This window comes from Opisthocomus hoazin, chromosome 23 (assembly GCF_030867145.1).
Source record: "Opisthocomus hoazin isolate bOpiHoa1 chromosome 23, bOpiHoa1.hap1, whole genome shotgun sequence".
NCBI classification, from domain to species: domain Eukaryota; kingdom Metazoa; phylum Chordata; class Aves; order Opisthocomiformes; family Opisthocomidae; genus Opisthocomus; species Opisthocomus hoazin.
The window spans coordinates 6,491,131-6,509,051 of record NC_134436.1 but is presented as its reverse complement, the minus strand read 5'-3'; the positions used below and the strand labels follow the sequence as shown (position 1 = coordinate 6,509,051).

Below are 17,921 nucleotides of genomic sequence, written 5' to 3'. Positions count from 1 at the left end.
GCTGTAATATAGCAAATAAGAAAAAAATGTTTAGCTTGCCGAAAGGATTTAATTTTCTCCAAAGGCTTTTATGAATTCCTGCTGGTAGGATCTCCTGTCAAACTATGGGTCTGCAAAACAAGAGACATCTGCTTTTCATTTTCAATTTTACATTACTGAGATGATGTCATTTGTTCAGTTTGTGTGAGGAAGTGCATTCATTGTCCTTTTGTCAAAGGACATCACCATCATTGTCCTTTTGTCTCAGCCAAAATCTCATGGCTGTACATTGTGTAACAGTAGTCGTCTTACTGTTTAGTGACTAAGCTGTAGTTGGTGTTAGTTGCCTTATGTTACCATCATAGATGTGTTAAAGGCTGACTTCTGAATGGTTCAAAATCGTGAGCGTCTCTGTCATTTTCTCAGGAACAAGAATTAATAGTGCCTAGGGGAGCTTCCAGCGTTAGGACAGGGAAGGACAAGCAGCTGATGGCAGGTGCAGTCAGTTCCCCTGGGCCTTCTCTCAACCAGTCTACACTTCTTCTGGCATTTTTAAGATACCTTCTCTGTTCAGGTTATCTGTAATGGAATCTCAGAGTTGAACCTTCATCTCTTAGCTTTCTTCTCTACTGAGTGGTACATTCCATATCAACTTCCAGACTTGAAGCACTCAGTAGGGCTGAACTTCTGGGTCAAACCATCTGGCATGACCAGCTCCATTGAAATGTGCTGTTGTCTTCATCAGCATCACCATCAGCACTGAGAATTCAGTTTGTTTCTTTGGCACTGATGAGAGATTCTTCTGGATGTCCTTGCTACATTGTGGAGGAGTAAGCTTTCTAATCTGTGAAGAAAGCCAACAGGGAAAAGGTAAGGGGGGTTGGAACCAGATGATCTTTAAGGTCCCTTCCAACCCTTACCATTCTATGATACTGTTCTTCTCTAAGTGCAAATCTTCTGCCAGTGTGTATCATTCTTAAGACAGTCTTGGTTGGTGGCATGTATCCGTTCCTAGCTCTAAGTGATTTCTGTCCCGGTGTGCTGTTGTCTTACTCTCTTATGTGATGAAGATCCTCAGCTGTGGCATTTCTGTAGGCAGCAATATCAAATGTAGACTTTAACATCAAATGTCCAGACCATTCTTGAGGAACATGGGATGTGTGGGAGCTGATTTCGTAAGACCTCATCCATTTGCTCCAAGGAGAGTAATTGATACCTTTGCAAACAAATCCTGTTTTCTGGAACGACCGTTTTTCTTACAAATTCTTACAGTCAGTAAGATCACCCTCCCCTCAGGAGCCATTCAGCTGGTTCCTTCAGACAGAGAAAGAAGTAGCTTGGAACAATGGAAGGAAAGTCGCTTTTGCCCTCTTGGGGAGTTTGAGTACCTGTTCTCCCTTTTGAGTAAGGGGGAGTGAGGAACTAGTGATTCTTCTGCAAAGGGTCTACAAGAGGATGCTTTTCTATGAACAAGAAGGAGGACTTTTATTTCAAATTTTTGTAAATACCCGAGATGAGGTCTGTTTCACCCCTTCTTGAAATTAGGGTTTTTGCTGTATATCTTTCGAAGCTTGGATGTTAGCACTGTTAGCTTTGGTAGCTTTTTGGAGGTTATCTTTATCTGTAGATTGTTGCCTGTGCAATGTAAAGGTAACCTGCTGATGAATAAACTTTCCCTACTGTAATTTGTGAAATGACTGTAGTTACACTTTATGGCAAGAGCTATTGGTCTCTTTGTTAAAGGCATTCCTTAGGGTCACAACTCGTTTACAGCAGAATAAAATAGAGATGTGTAAAGCAGTTGCATGGAATTTTACTGAAGCTTGCTTGTTGGCTTTGGTATTACAGTCTTGTGCTCAAGCTGATGAATACGCAAAATCCATTTCTACTGAGCATTCCATTCTTTCCTCCCATCATCCTCTGAGAAGGATACTGCTTGTTAATATTCAGTTCGGGCACAGTGGACCTTAGTTCTTCAGGATTTATCTTTCTGTGTTCATACTGCCAACTTCATCTCTCTTTGCTTTTTAAAATGTATTAAGAGGAAGGCACAAATAGAATACTGTTCTGTGTTTGTGTGCATGTGTGTGGGTATGTGTGTAAATAAAAGGAGTTCTTATGTCTGTCTGTATTCACCAGCTACTAAGGCTTTTATGGCTCAGCAGTTCAGTGACAGTGGTACAAGATCTGGATGGGAAAACAGAATCGGCTTTTAAGCGATGGAGGCTAAGTGGTTACTTTTTGTCTCTATTCCAGAGATGGCTTAGAAGATCCGCTGGATGATGCAGCTACAGTTTTCCAACAGCTGGAGCAACTGTGCACAGTTAGCAGGTGTGAATATGAAAAGACCTGTACACTTCTTGTACAGTTGTTTGACCAAAATGCACAAAACTACCAAAAACTATTGCAGTCTTCTAGTAGGAATCCGTTAGAAATCACAGTTCAGGAAGGTTAGTATTTAATTTAGTTTTTAGACTGTGTTTTATGTGCCAGTGTGTGTGGCACGTGCGTGTGTGGCATACTTGCATATGAAAGAGTGGCGATCTTACAGCAGATATAACTAGACCTTTTCTCAAACTAGGAATTAATGATCCAAGTCACCTTGCACCATATTTTCATTAGTTATCTTTGTATTAAACAGGAAACATTGGCAATAGACTAATTGTCTTTATATTAAATAGGATACATTGGCAGTTGATGTGTTTGTTTTAACATCTTGTTACATCTTTGGAGTGTAGGCATGAGAGCTGTAAAAACTTTCAATTTCTGAAAATCAACATTTTAGTGCCTCAGGTGCCCTCATGGGAACCAGCTGCAACTTGATGAACCTGTTTTGAAAATGAAGATGTAAACTTCCGTTCGTTTTGTGTTTATCTGTCTGTAGCATTAAAAACCTTGATTTATTTTATATGGCTCTCTTAAGATGAATTACCTAATTTCCAAGAAACTCAAGTTATTTATTGTAGTGCAAGTTGTAAAAATAAAAAGTACTGGGTTTTTTTTTGTATACCTGTTTCAGTCCTCTGTGTCTCACTTAAATTGTCTTTATAATTACTGGCTCTTTCCCAGTATAGTTGTCTTGTGGCTGTTGCATCTTTACATGGATAAATGGTGTTGTTTTGAGAAGGTGAGACAGGTTGCTGCATAATACAGCTATTTCTTTGCATGCTATTAAATGTTTGTGATTTATTTTGCTGTTCTTTTGTTGACAGTTTGAACATGCTGATTTTCTTCTATGTAGGAGCCATTTTTTTACTTATTTTGTATAAGACCTCCTACTTTTTTTTTTTTATTAATTCCACTTTCTTACATGCACCTATCATTTGGGAGAATTTTCATTAATGACCTGATTTTGCTGACCAGGTGCAGTCTGAATTTATACTCCATTCCCCGGTCATGGGGTGCCAAAGGGAAACAAATCAGCTGGAGTCTTTCAGTGTGAGCACTCTGGGGATTGCCGCTATGGGTAGAAAACATTTGATGTAGTTTTAAGTATTGTGTTTCTTTTCTGCAAATGAAACATTTGTGCTCATTGAACAGTAACTGTTATATCCCCTAGATATACATAGTTAAATTTAGATGTTTAATGGCTTTTAATGTTACAAAATAAGTTAATGTAATATTAAGATCTCATTTTATTATACTGTCTTGCTCTCTGTATCAGTAGTGATGCGGTCATGGTTTACTAAAACAATAATCCCCAAGAAATGGGTCATTAACAGTAGTTAATGATTACTTGTGATCTACGGTAATGACTGATTTCTTTGGGATTATTGCTGTTATAAACCATAATTACAGATTATTACAGCAATAATTATTTTCTAAAAGAAAAGATGTTGTCTGCCTCAGTAATTGCAGAAGCAAATGCATTGAAAATTTTACATAGTGAAGGTATAAAAGAGGGAAAGAAGTCATACCTATTAATTGGTATTCTGCTAAGAGGAGAGGGCTATCATCAGAAAAAGAACTACATACTTAAAAATGGGCTACTGCAATTTGTAATAAGAAAGACAGGTTTTTTATTTTAAAAAAGGCTGTTGGCCAAAATAGTGGCTCTGCTCTTTGAACCAGCGAGCACCATGTCACAGTGTCTTTTTGATACCACCTTCAAATGGCCATTCTTTAGTAGCTGTGAATGCTGAATTCATCTGAGCGATGTCTGTGCCCTTAGACACTTCAGCTCCTTGGTGTTTTGCTAATGATGGTGCAATCTCATCGGGTCCTAAATGAACAGCTGTTGTACTGCAAGGTGTGGTGCGTTGGATGGGGCTTTCCTTGGAAGTGTCCTGTTCGTGAAGAAGCACAGATCTTGAAACAGGGAAGTACGTGGGTTGTTGGACAGCTGATACTGTCCTTCCAGATTGTTAGGAACAGAACAGGAACAATATGAGAAAATACTTAGAAGTCTTCCTTATGTATCTTGTCTAGTCAGCACTTGTTCCCTGTCATAAAGTGTTTTGTGTTACAGATCTCAGACTATATTACTTATGTGGTATGTTTTTTAAAAAATAAGATGGAAATTTAAGATAAACCTGAATGCTTTCCTGTACGTGTGCTGAAATCATCTGCATGTAATTGTATACTGTGCATTATCTGTTCATATATATTTGATCTCAGCATCTTTTTTATGTATAAACCCACTGTACTATATACCTCTGACTGAAACAGAATTGCTTACGATGTGTAGTCACCAGATTCAGGCCATAAGGATACTGGAACACCTCTGAACCATTAATCGTTGCTGGTTGAAGGAGCTTAGGAAGTAGAGCATTCAGTGCTCTCTCAGTTCTGGGTTTTTCGAAATAAAACAATGCAAAACATGAGGGAAATTAAGTGACGTTTAATGTCCTGTAAATGAAGACTAGTTTATCAGGGATTTGAAACAAACATGAAATAAAACCTCAAGACTTTTGGTGGATACTGTTCATGTCCTAATACGTACATAGAAATATCCAAAATAAAATATTGTTTTACAGTCATAACGTGACCTCATTTCTTTATCTGTAGTTTATCCCTTATATTAAACTTCAAAATGCATTCAGAAGACTTTATTCATCAGGGTATTGTCTTCACTTTTGTAAGTTATGTTGTCATCACTTGGTAAAATCCTGGTAATGAGGACAAGACATCTTCTAGTTTATGTAAATATCTCACTTACTGAGAAGCCTTGTTTGTAACTTAATGTAGCTTACATGGAAATTCTTCCAAGTTGTCTTCAGTGTGATGTTATTTTCAAGCAATTCTTCTTAACCTATCACAAAGTATATTGCTAAATGAAGCTGGAGTCTAAAAGTAGCTTTTGTGTTCTGTAGTATCAGTGCCGTTCAGTAGAGGAAGAAACCTTTAGCGGTATCCTGAAATTTTAACGTATCTGTGTGTTACTTTGCTGTTCAGGTCTTAGTTTTGATCTTAGTTTAGGGAAAAATACTGCACCTTTCCTGAGAGAGGATTCCATTAGTTATTGGATTGACAGCTTAAAAAGCTGAAGCAGGAATCTACGTTGCTTGAGTAGGTATCAGTAGGTCAAATTTAAAGATATTCCACCTTAATGTGCCAGAGAGATTAAAATAATCCAGATTTTGCGTCCCGGCAGGGGTTTTGCAGCAGAGAGGCCAAAAGAAGTCTCCTGAGTTCAGTGTTTGTAAACTTAAGAGTTCCTTGTCGATAAAGCGGGATTTCACTATTTGAAAGCCTGTACGTAATACACTGCGTACAGACCCAAGGAATTATTTATGGCACCTCAGCTTTACAGAAATCAAGATCCTTACATTGTGCTTTACTTGCTAAGGACTTTGACAGTGGATCCTACAACTGCTGTCATGGAAACTGACAGCGGAATGATCTGCCAGATTGGAAGGCGTGGTAGCATGGCTTGGAATGGCTGAGCCCTGTCTTTCAAACCGTTCTAGAATACCGTCCACCCAGACTTTCAAAACTATGTGGTAGTTCACAATCTCGTTTCTTGAAGAATGTATCTGACTTAAGATGTAAATATTTTATTAGGTGCAAATCTCTTCTCACTTTCAAAATTACAACATACTCATTTAGTATTACAAAGAATTCTGTATTTGAAATAGGACAAGTAGATTGTAGTGAGTCTCAATTTTTTCCTAATGCTACGATAAGTAGATGTAACAGCCCCACTGCAGGTAAAATTGTGCCATGCCTTGAAGTAACTTGTAGTAGGCAACTGAGGATACTAGATTAATTGTGTATCTTCTCTTATCAGGCTGAGTTTGCTTGATTTATATTTTAGGTTAATTCTTTTGCGTTTTATTTATAAGCATGTCCAGGTTAATAGGCTGTTCTAGTTTATATCTGCCAGTTCTGCTCAGAATGTTTTGTTAGCTGGTTTGTCTGGGTGGGTTTTAAATGTGGTGAAGGGAGAAACCGAACCATTCTCTTCACAGTGTTCCACAGTCTGATACGTTACAGAAGTGCTGATACCTTACGGAGGTGTATTGTGCTAGCATAATGGTTTGTAATCAGTAACTGTTCTTTCCTTTTAATGTTAGGACGTCTGGCATGGCTTGTCTATTTTGTGGGTACTTTTGTGGGAGGACGATTAACATACACTAGTACTGAGGAACATGATGCCATGGATGGAGAGTTATCCTGTCGGTAAGCACGACTTGCTTTCAGTTCTTTATTTTGATTTTTAATGACGTTTAGTATCAGCAGATATTTTAAATTTGAGCGAGTCGATTTTTGTCCAGTTCTTGGATGGTGAGTGCTCAAGGACTGTACTGACTTTCTGTGGATTGAGATCATTCCAGTGGCTTTGATCTTTCCTGTGTCATCACCCTGAACAGTGACGGAGTCATTAAAGCTAGCGTTTCAAAACTGTTTCAGTGGAAGGGAATAGAATTAAAGGCAAATATGTCTCACTATACGCAGTGTATAGATATGCCCTTGTAGCTACCTGGTTTTGTTTGTGCGTCATATCATGTGTTAATTTTATTAGTTGTCAGTTATGGCGATTATTTTCTGTATTACTTCCTTTAACTATTAGGGGTGAAGAAGTGCCCAAGAACTGCTGGTCAACCATTGAAAATTTAGGCTTATTTTTAGACTAGAGCTTGGAATAAAAAAGGCGGCTTTAGATTTAGAAATATGGATGCTAGAGTCTTCTTTCTGCAAGCTTTAGGGCAAGGGGTGAACTAAGGATTGTTGTGAATGACATGTATTACTTGTGGCAAACACAAAATATGTGGCAAACACCTCCTTAATGCTTGCTTTTACCCACAAGTATGGTAAAGGCATGCATATTTGATCCAAAGTAACATACGGATTTATTTACATCCACTAGCTAACACATGAAAAAGGGCATACAACTTCGAATTGGGTAAAAAGCTTTACATTTTCTCCATTGTTTCTTGCCTTCCTAATCTGCCCTGGGGCTCTGTGGTGTTAGCAATCTTCCACCATGTTTTTATTAAAAGTGAGAGGTTTTAATATACAGGGTTACAGATGAAGTAGCTACTGACTTCTAATCCAGTGACTATGTACTGCAGAATTGGCAAAAGGTGAGAATAATTTTTTGAATGGCCAAGGAATTAGGATTTCAAGGAACAGACAGCAGAAGAATATGGGAAATTAAATAAAGGACTATACCTTTTAAAAAAAAAAAAAAAGTATTACATTATCTTAGCTGACATAGGCTGAAACTGATTCTTTGAAATCAGTCCTGGTAATGTGGAGATATATACCATGTAAGGGTGTAGGTCAGAAAATACGTGTTTGTTCAGGTGTTTTAGGACAGACAGAAGCACAAAGAATCAAGGCAGACAGTTCAGTTTATACTGTGTCTGTAAACTTCTTTCTAAGTACGATAGTTTCAATTTTCAGGGAACCTGAACAGCTCTTATCTTACACCTGCAGTTTGAGACCCATGCTTCTCCAATGTCTTTTGTTTCTTTCGTTATGGAGTTGATGCTCTAAGAAAGAAAAAACATTTTTACAAACTCACCACAGTCTAACATACGTATCTGAGAAAATTTCAAGTTACAAAGTAATTAGAAAATCATTATGTGATGTTTATGTTTAATAGTTGTCAATTAGCATGATTGGCATCTAAACAAAACAAAATCTTAGAAGAAACTTAAGCAAACAAAAAATGGATGATGGGTTCCTAAAGAAATTAGTTATGACAATGTAATTTCAGTTTAGAGTTCTTCCTGAAAATATTTTTTTTCTGTTATTAAGAGTTTTTCAGCTGATATCTTTGATGGATGCCCAGTTGCCACAGTCTAGTAATGAAAAAGTAGAACTGGCAGTTCTGTGGTTCTTGGATCAGTTCCGTAAAACGTATGTGGGAGACCAGCCTCAGCACACCTCAAAGGTAAATATTTGCTGTAAAGCACAACATTTGAAATAAAAAAGCCTGAGCAGAAATTGAGCTGCGAATATATCTCACACATAAAAGCTCTTGAGCTTAGCTGGTGGCTGATGAGCTAGATGGAGAGATAGATAGACAGATAACTTATTAATGTGTTGTTCATCTGAACAGGCTTCCTACCATGTATGGAGTTTTGGCGTGCAGGGAGTTAATATTTTAACAGCTATGTTCGTTAACAATTTTAGGTTACTTTGCATTTCAATTTTTTATTTCAAACATTTAGCTGGGTTCTGCTATATTGTGTTATATTTCACAGCTGGGTACACAAGATTTATTCTTTTAATAGTTCTGTTCTTTTGACAGTTACTCATTTATGTGGTTTCCACTGTATTTCTCACATTACTTGGCTTTTCTGCATTTTAAATAGGGAAGAGGGAAAAGTAAGATGCATTTTTGAAGAAGCAGCGGTTAATTCACCTTAACTGTAGGGGACAGTCATAATATAGATGTTATAAAGAGAACGTCAGTAAGATGAGATCAATTGATCTTGAGGAAGACTTAAAGAATTCTGTTGGAGCCCCGAGCAAATCTTTAGCAAGGATTGTGACAGTGACTGAGATTGGGTTTTACTTGTGAAGTGCTCTGTCCTTGCTTTCTGGTGAACGGTCCCAGTCGCAAGAATTCTTTCATCCCTTCAGATTTGAACTGTACTTCAACTTTTTTGAATGGCTCCTCACTTAATATTAAAAATAAAATTTGATACTATCCTGAATTACTTTCTCTTGAAAGCAATGTGTTCCTTTCAATTGTCGAAGCTGATCTGTTATTTTTAAATGCGGTGCATTGCTTTAATGCCAAGTAACAGAAGGTACACAGTAAAAATGTGGTCATGCTCTTGGTATTTTCATTAGCAAAACTCCTGCTGATGGCAATTCAAAGGCAACATGGCTGTACAGTAGTTGTTATTCTGATGTGTAATTCCCAGATTATTTTTTCTTTCTATCTGATTTTGAGGGGTTTTATTTCACCTCATATTCTGCCTGATTGTGGTGTAACTGTGTGGAAAAGCCCTACCAATGTATAGTATGTTATAACAGATTGTTATAGGAGATTGCGTACCCAAGCTTTTTGGGTTCATCATTGTAGAAAGCTGGAAGAAGTGTTTGTGTGGGGGTGAAGCAGTGTGCAAAAAACTGAAATGCATTATGTATACTTAATCACCTAGAGCTCCGTTGTCAGTATAAAAAATGTGAAACTTCAAGGTTTGCCGGCTACACCAGAATTCAATACATCGGAATTTATCCAGCTCCTCAGTGTGTTTTGAATAACCACAGTGCTTCTATGATTGCATTGTGTGTGGAAGGTTAAATGGTTAATTATTGAGCAAAATGCTGGCTAATGTTTCATGTGATTGTTGAAGAGCACTTTGAACAGGAAGAACTAACTTTTACTGGAAGGACCTGGGGAAGAACTGTAGGATGAATTTAAGAAAACGGTTTTGTGTTGTTTTCTTTTATTGTTGTGGTTTTTTTCCCCTGCCCCAAGAAGCAGACATGAATCAGACTGGTAATACATCATATTCCGCATACTGCCCTTGCTTATGACGTGTGTCTTGTATGTATCGCACTGGCAAAGTGGGAATTTTGCGGTGGCTTGCATGGTGCGTAACAGCTCAAGGGGCGTTTCTAAATTCTAGCCGCAGTCTAGCAACCCCATAGTTCATTGCAAATGCATTTTTAAAGTGTGGGGTTTTTTTATGGCTTGATTACATTATATACCAGTATAATTTAGTTTGCAGTCAAATTACACTTCCTTTTTTGTTTTGTTCTGGTAGGCCTGATAAAATGGCCTCTCATTTGCATTGGTAGAATCCGGTGGTCCACATCACATTATTTTTACCAGATCTTATAACAAAAGCTGTGTGTAAAGGCATCTGAGCTTCCACTTTTGGTGGTTTTTTTTTAATTTTTGATGAAACAAAATGAGATGTTTGTATACATTTTACAGTTCAGGGAAAGGCAGAAGGCAGCAGGCAGCATTTGTATGATTCTTCTGTTTTATCCTGCTGTAGCAGCAGATGGCATTCTACCCTCACAGTTGTAAATCCTCTGATACTGCGTCTTGCTGGCAGCTATCTACAAATATGCAATAAAAAGGCTCACACTTGGAAGCAGAAAAATCGGACATATATCACATGATTAAGTTAATACACATTTATATAAATATTCAGGACTGCTTGAATTGTTTTATTTACAGAATGCATAATGGAAATTCTGCATGCTTCAGCCATATTGAAATAATTTTTGAGACTATTTCTGTATTTGATCGTGTGCTTGCATACAGAAAAACAGACAATGGTTAGAGAAGGCTGAATAGTCTAATGAAATTATAGTACAAGTCTTCTATATAAATATACACATTTTGTTCATTAATTAACTCATATTCTTAAGTATGTGCATATAATAAAAGCAAACTCATTATAGAAAAAGAAAATTGGCTAGGTAAATTAGTGCGTTCTTATTAAGTAGTCCACAGGGGCTTGCTGTCTAAGGAAGAATAGCAAAATCTTGGCAATCCCTCCCATGATACTATAATACACTTTTAGTACCATTACATTTCCAATACAAAAATAATACAAGATACTGTCTTTTGGATCAGATAGACCTTTGAATATATATATTAAATTTCTGTTGAATACTAGACTGGATTCTCTGGCACTGTACAGCACTATTAATATCTATTTGTCTATCAATACATATTTTAATGCTGATATGACTTAGCCTTCACAGAGCCATATTTTTGTGACATATTGCTGATTTGGATGCTGGCAAGGTGGTAGAAAATTAGTTGGCTAGGTGCTTAACTGAAATTGTAGTCTCAGCTTTTGTACTTCTCGCATTACTGTAGTGTGCCACTGCTGCTACTGCAAGTGGTGTAATATTGCATTGAAATCTGTTTCCTGACATCAAACACGTTATTTATTAGAGAAAACATTGCTGTTTTGAATGAGACTTTTCCTTTCCGGTATTCTTAACATATCAACAGCTATACAATTACTTATTTCTATTTGCAAGAGATCACAAAGGACAGGATGTGAATTCTGAAAGGTCTTCATAATCTGGAGAAATAACTGGAAAGTTTGACATGCTGGTGAAAAAGCATGCTTAGGAATGAAAATTCCTGCTTACATCTACCAATATGAAATCTCTGACCATGCAGCATTATTTCAGAAAATGCTACGGAGAGGAGTGTATTGCAAGCAGGATAACTAACAGTATGGTTTGGTTTGCACACAGGAAAAATAACAACATGTTTGTGGATGTGGTAGTAGGAATATTGTGTCAGGTGCTGGTGTTTGTTATTGAGTTCTGAGTATTTGGTCCTGACTGGGCTTCAGCTGGAGTAATGTGTCCAGTTTTGGGCACCACACTTTTGAGAAAACTGTAGACAAATGGGCGAGTACACCACCACAAAGAAGATGCAGAAGACACTGCTTTGGTTTAGTTCAGCAAACAGAATATTGCGGTGGGACAAAAATCAAGGATGTCAAGAGTTGCTTTAGAAAAGCTAGAGATCAGGTGTTTCCAGTGTCCTTCAAGGGAAAGACAGGCTGTAATTGGCTTAATTTACAGCAACGAAGACTTAGGGAAAGCTTTCTAACTATGCCAGTAACAGAGTACTGCTGCATGCTCTTCGAAGAGGCTATGGGGGCTTTTGGTTTATGTCCAGGTGTACTTAATTCCTTGTTCCATAAAGTACAGAATAAACCAGAAGTCCTGCCGGTCTGATGTCATGCTTCCTAGTAAGACTATCATAAATGGTCATGGTTGTTTGCTGTGGCTCATCCAGTAGAAAGCATGCTTAGGGGGAAAACGAGGCCTCCTATTTGTATTGTGTGTTACGTCGATCAACCACCGATAAGGAGTTTTTTCTGTTATTTCAGGATGTTCTTTTAGCCTGGCATCTTCCAAGTAACTCATTGCAGCCATTTGAAAAGGAAGAAGAGTACGGGTACTAAGAGTGACAGGAATAACAGTATCTGTGAACATGGAGACTTGGCAGAGGAGACTTGACTCCTTTTCCAGCTCTAAACATGAGTTCACTCCTCTTTTATCCATGCTAAGGAAGATCTCTTCTTAGTTATCCAGCCACAGGTGGGACTTTTGCTGGATAGCCTGCAGTTTAGAGAAACTGCCTGGTGACATCTCTCCTCGGTTGCGTAACTTCCCATGGCAAGTGCGAAAAATAAGTTGGGGGTGCTAAGAATCTATTTTAGTTGCCTTTTTTATAGTGCGTTAGAGAAGAGTTGGCACTTAATGAGCAGGTGGTTCCCAAGTTACAATGCAAGTTCTTACCTTCTTGTGGCAGGTAGACCAGATCCTGAGGTCTGCTCCTCGCACTTGAACGCTGCCTGTGGTGTTGCAGAGCGTACTTGTCAACACAGATAATATAATTCAACATTTTTGCACTTGGAACACGAATTTAGGCTCAACAAGGATAAGAAGGTAAAACTCGTTAGCCAGGACCTTTTCCTGCTTCCAAGCACATCAGAGATTGTCCGTGGAGGGCAAAAAAAGGTGACAGGAGGGGTCCGTAGCCTTCGCTGGGGTGGTTCGAAGTGCATTGATTCCGTCCCCCGCCGGGGAGAGTCTGGATCGGCAGCTGGTGGCATGGGCCGGCGTCTTTGGCTCTGGCTGTCTCTAACTGGTAGTGAGAGACTGGCAAGAGTAAATCAACCTGGAACGTGTTGGGTAGGTTCTACTGCTTAATATGTTACAGGAAATTCAGCTTAGCTGAGTTAACTACTGAAATTTCTTATGTTAACTTAGAATTGTATCTTAAACCAAGTTTAACACTAAGGCGTCTTCATAATCTGCAGTCCTGACACTTTCAACAGTATTCAGTTCAGATTTTCGTATCTGTACAGCTTTATAGTAATTTTATAAAAAAGGTGGGTTTGGTTGAAGACTTCCTCTTGAGATATAATTAAGACTGTGCTCTTGAAAAATGTGTGCATACATAAATAAGGAGTTTTTTATTGTTAGTTCCTTTGTATCTGCAGTTTTTTGGGGGAATAGTTTTAGTTGTTAAATATTTTGTGATTGAAAATGCAAGTGTTTAGTGGACAGTTACAGTGGGTTTAGATGTGAGAAAAATGACGTTAAAAATATTAATGTAATTAGTAAGTGTTACGTATGTTTAGAATTAGAGTATAGAACTGTCTGTCATGTCACTTATTTACACTCTGGGGTTTTTGTGGCATTCTAACTGAGATTAAGGAATTTATCTTCATTTTGCCCCTCCATGTTTTCTTTCTACAGCATGTGGTGCTGGTTCACTAGAGTTATCCCTTCAGTTCGCGGTGTTAGTCCTGAAACACCGCGGTCCAACCTGGACCCTGTTCACACGTTAGATGGGGGTAGTGTGGTGACAACAACATTGGTCACAGCAAGGGTTTGAGGCTGAAATGTGCTCTTCAGCAGAGCCTGAGCACAGATTATGTCTGGAGTTCTGTTTTCAGCTTTTATAAACAGAGCAATTTTTAAGAGTGTCCACTCATAATCTTAACCACAATAGTTAACGCTTGTAAGGTTGGTTGGTGTTTGTATGTTAACAATCATGTGTTAGTTAAAATGCATTTAGGTAAACTCTTTTGCTCCCCTATGAAGCATTTAGTGGTTCCCTGTTCTGCTCCTTCTAATCAAACAGTAGCCCTGAATGTGATTAGAGAAGTCTGGAGGTAATTTTAATCTGTACCAGGTGGCCCTGGTTTGAGAGATGCCTCCAGAAGTGGAGATCACTGGCAACAGGGTGTTCCAGCAGGCCATGCTTGTGGTTTGCCCCAGCCTTAAGCAGAAGTGATAGAGACCCAAGGTAGAAAAGTAGGAGGTAGAATTCCAACTCTTTTGTTTGTGGGAAACATCCCACTGTACAAATGAAGAGATGCAGCTATCACCTTCTTCAGGCCTATCGGTGGAGGAGCCTGGGGAATCCAGTCTGGTTTTCAATCTAAGGCAGGTGAGAGCGAAGAAAGAAGGAGGACTATGGATTATTGTTTCATAAAAAGCCTTTACAAATACAAGTTGAAGCATGATTATAAAGTGGGGTTGGGGGATGCAAATGGGATTTCTTACTGTATCCTGCACATATTTTATTTGCTAATGTGATCAATATAAGGAAGTTACTGTATTAACACTTACGATTGCACCTGTATGTGTTTTTAAAGCTTTTAAATCATAGACTTGACAAATGAGGTAGAACCGCATTATGATAAAAAAAATCTGGATGGTTTATAATTTAGACTACAGTGTGTTTAGAGGAGAGGAAAAATATAATTTCCTTGCTATCTGTTGTTTGCAGTAGCTGAAAGCAAAAAATGCATGTAACCATGTATCGTCTAACCACTGAACACGGGCTTATATTCTAATGTGCAAGGTGTATTCTGTTGACTTACGTTGTTTTGATATTTCTTCAGTGTATGTATATTTCTTTGATCACATTGCCTGCAGACACAGAAGCAGGACCTAGTGGGGAAAAAAGAAAAAGAAAAAAAAAAAAAGTACTTCTGCAGAAAGTGACTGCTTTTCACCCTACACAATTTAAGAGCCAGAGACCTGCAGGAGTCCCACTGACTGCAGTGGGGATCTCTGCAAGTAAAGGTCTTGATCTGTGTGCGTCTCATAAAAGATTCTGGGTCCTAGCGTCTTCATGATTAATGATATTGTAACAATTATGAATGATTATCCTTTTCTGAGCTGTAAAATATATATACTGTTTTATTTCATTACAATGAGGTGAAAATCACAACGCTGACAGGTGCTGGAAATTAGCAGGCAGTTTTGAAATTGTTCTGTGCACCAGAAATTAGATCTCATTTTAATTCAGCTTTTCCAAACTAGTAAATGAGGTTAATGCCATACATATTCAGCTGATATGGATGAAGAAATTGATATAAAGTAGATCAGCATAGCTACAGGGCTACTTTAATTTATAGATAAAGAGGCAGTGATAAATGAAAGTAATGTAGTAGTGGTCACTAAACTCCTCAGCCATCAGGGATTCAATACTGTTAGCTGCTCATTAAAGGCATTGTTGGGGTACATCAAATAGAAATTTGAAAAGAAATAGCCAACTAACCCTTAATTATCAAAACATAGAAAATACTAATTATGCCTTAATTAGCTTTTCTTTTAATGTACTGAAATTGTTACTTTTTGTGTAGCACAAATGGATAGTTATATCAACAATAAATAGGTTGTTTTAATAACTTTCTTTTACCTCTGGGAAAACCACACTCCAATTTTTAATATGCAATAATGCTTCTCTCTAGCCTGTAGGAGATGAAAATTATTAAGTAGCTTTATTTTTTGAAGATTTTACAGCAGCTTTGGGAAGAATTATTTCACCATGCATCAATTATTTTTAATTGAACCGAATATTTTTCAGATTGCATGAAATGCCTCTCATTTAAGCTTAACATTTAGAGTTTGTTAAGGAAGCATAGTGAGGATTGGGTACAACTTATTTCTATGGCATATTCTGGGAAGAGTAAAGAACGATTGTTTCAGAAGAAAAATACTGTCACTGGTATTTTTCACTTTACTGGGCCAAATCTCATTTATACTTTGTTTCATAGCTACCAACCACACTGTTCTCACCCAATCTCCTTGCAGTTGGTATAGGAAAAGAGAGTAGGTGTTGACTTCAGTGGGGCCTGGATCCATCTGGTGCTGATGAAAAGCTTCAACAGCTGTTGCAGAAGTCTTTCCCTGTCCAGGCAGTGTGTAGCTGTCCCTCTGAGGTTCGTGTGCAGGAAAGGAAGGTCACAAGCAGAGCTGGGTTTGATTTCTCAAACATAACAGGTATGTGTTTTTTCCAGATAAATGCTAGGAGGGAAACACTACATAGTGCTGGTCATAAAAGCCTCCAAATTTGTGTAACGGCCGATGCTTAATAAAACAGAATATGATTACTAGCACAGAAATCAAAATACGCAGATGATATTGTGGCAGGTGGTCACAGCATTGCAGGATTCTTCCAGATCTGTAGAACTGATACAAACATCGTAAGAAATCTTATTAAAGACTTTTTGGGTAAATTTTTTCTTCTAAACATTTTTAGCTTTAAAATAGAGCAAGTAAGATGTTATGTGTACCTACAGAACTTAAGAGGTCACAAGGTACCAACTTAAATTTCAAAGAGCATTTTACATACACTTATTCAGTATGGTCCAAATGCTTGAAAAGGTAAGACTGAAACAGTCAAATGCAGTTGTATTATTTGTCATGTAGTTTCCTGGTGATTTTAGTTGTACCTTTAAAGAAAAATCTTGTTTCCAAAGCTTTAAAGAGCAAAAACGCAGTGAGAACATGTACTGTTTCTTGAACTAAAGATCTGTCTTCCAGCATGGAGACTACCGCAAAACGAGTCAAATCTGTAGCTCAGACTTTTCAGTGTGGGATCTTTTTGTGGGATTGGAGTTGCTACTTTGGCTTGCAGCAGCTTCATGTTCAGAACTTACCAGTTTTTTGGACAAAAGAATTGGCAGTGTGGTGGTTTTGTGGTTTGTTTTTTTAATAGCACTCAGGAAAAAATGTTGCTTCATAAGTGTGCGAATTGCTTTGGTTCCCTCCTCTTTGATTCTTTCTGACTTCTCAACTCACTTAGCAAATTCCATCAAGTTCAGGAGCTGGAGAAGATTTACTCCGGTAAATGTTACTCAGATCTCCTTTCATGTTTTCTGTAATAGTTCCTGTCCTGCCGTGAGCAGAAAGAACTTTCAGCAAGTATTCCTGATCTACTACTAGATCTTACTTAATTGCCTAACGATTGGACAAGCTGATTGTGCTGTTGCTTATGAAAATGTATCGTTACTTTGAATTTTGGATTGTGGTGTGCAGTGACAACCATCTTGCTTCATGTGAAAAAATATTTAGATTTCCTTTGAAGAAATCTAATATTTTGAAGGATTATTGATGTACTTAAGTGCAGAATTTTTTACTTCTGTATTTTTAATTTAAAAGAACTTTGCAGAGTCATAAATGTCGGTTTTCTCATCAGGTTGAGTTGTAAAGTATTCATTTTACATGTTCTCAATTCTGTCTTTTTTTTTTTACTTCGTTGTTTTATGCAGGAATCTATGTTATTCTTTTTTGACTACACAGCACTTTCTCTTCTCTGTTTCCTTGGGGAATTTTTGTTTTGCTTTCTCTTTTCCAGTTTTACATTATATACTCCTAGTCTTTCTCCTTTTCTTGCAATGCTGTTTAAAATCTTTAAATCCTTAAAGTCTCCTTTTTTTTCCTTAAGTGCAATGTGTTTGCTGTTCAGTTACCTACATCTTCATCTTACTAACTTGTTATCTTTTTGCTCATTGCTCATGACAACTAAAACCTGCATGAATCTTTACATAGATATTATTTAATCATATGTTGCAATTAAATCTCTGGCTTAAGTGCTGTGCAATTTTATTTTTGAATTTTATAACACAAATCAGGCAATCTTAAAAATAAATAATTAGAGTAGTTCTGCACTTGGCTGTAACTGAGCTTTATTTTGTAGCTGCTAATAAAGGCACATTATCATGTTCAGGCATTGCAATTAT

The 17,921-nt window shown here is 37.6% G+C and overlaps 1 protein-coding gene across 3 annotated transcripts in view; it reads left to right on the top strand.

Annotated features, from left to right (window-relative positions):
- Window positions 1-17,921, top strand: part of RANBP17 (RAN binding protein 17) — a 161,164-nt gene that overhangs the window by 17,748 nt on the left and 125,495 nt on the right. For all 3 annotated transcript variants that reach the window (XM_075441995.1, XM_075441994.1, XM_075441996.1), the window contains 3 exons: window positions 2,236-2,429; window positions 6,495-6,600; window positions 8,185-8,320. In XM_075441995.1, the coding sequence (XP_075298110.1) occupies window positions 2,236-2,429; window positions 6,495-6,600; window positions 8,185-8,320 (436 nt within the window). The remainder of the gene's footprint in view (window positions 1-2,235; window positions 2,430-6,494; window positions 6,601-8,184; window positions 8,321-17,921) is intronic.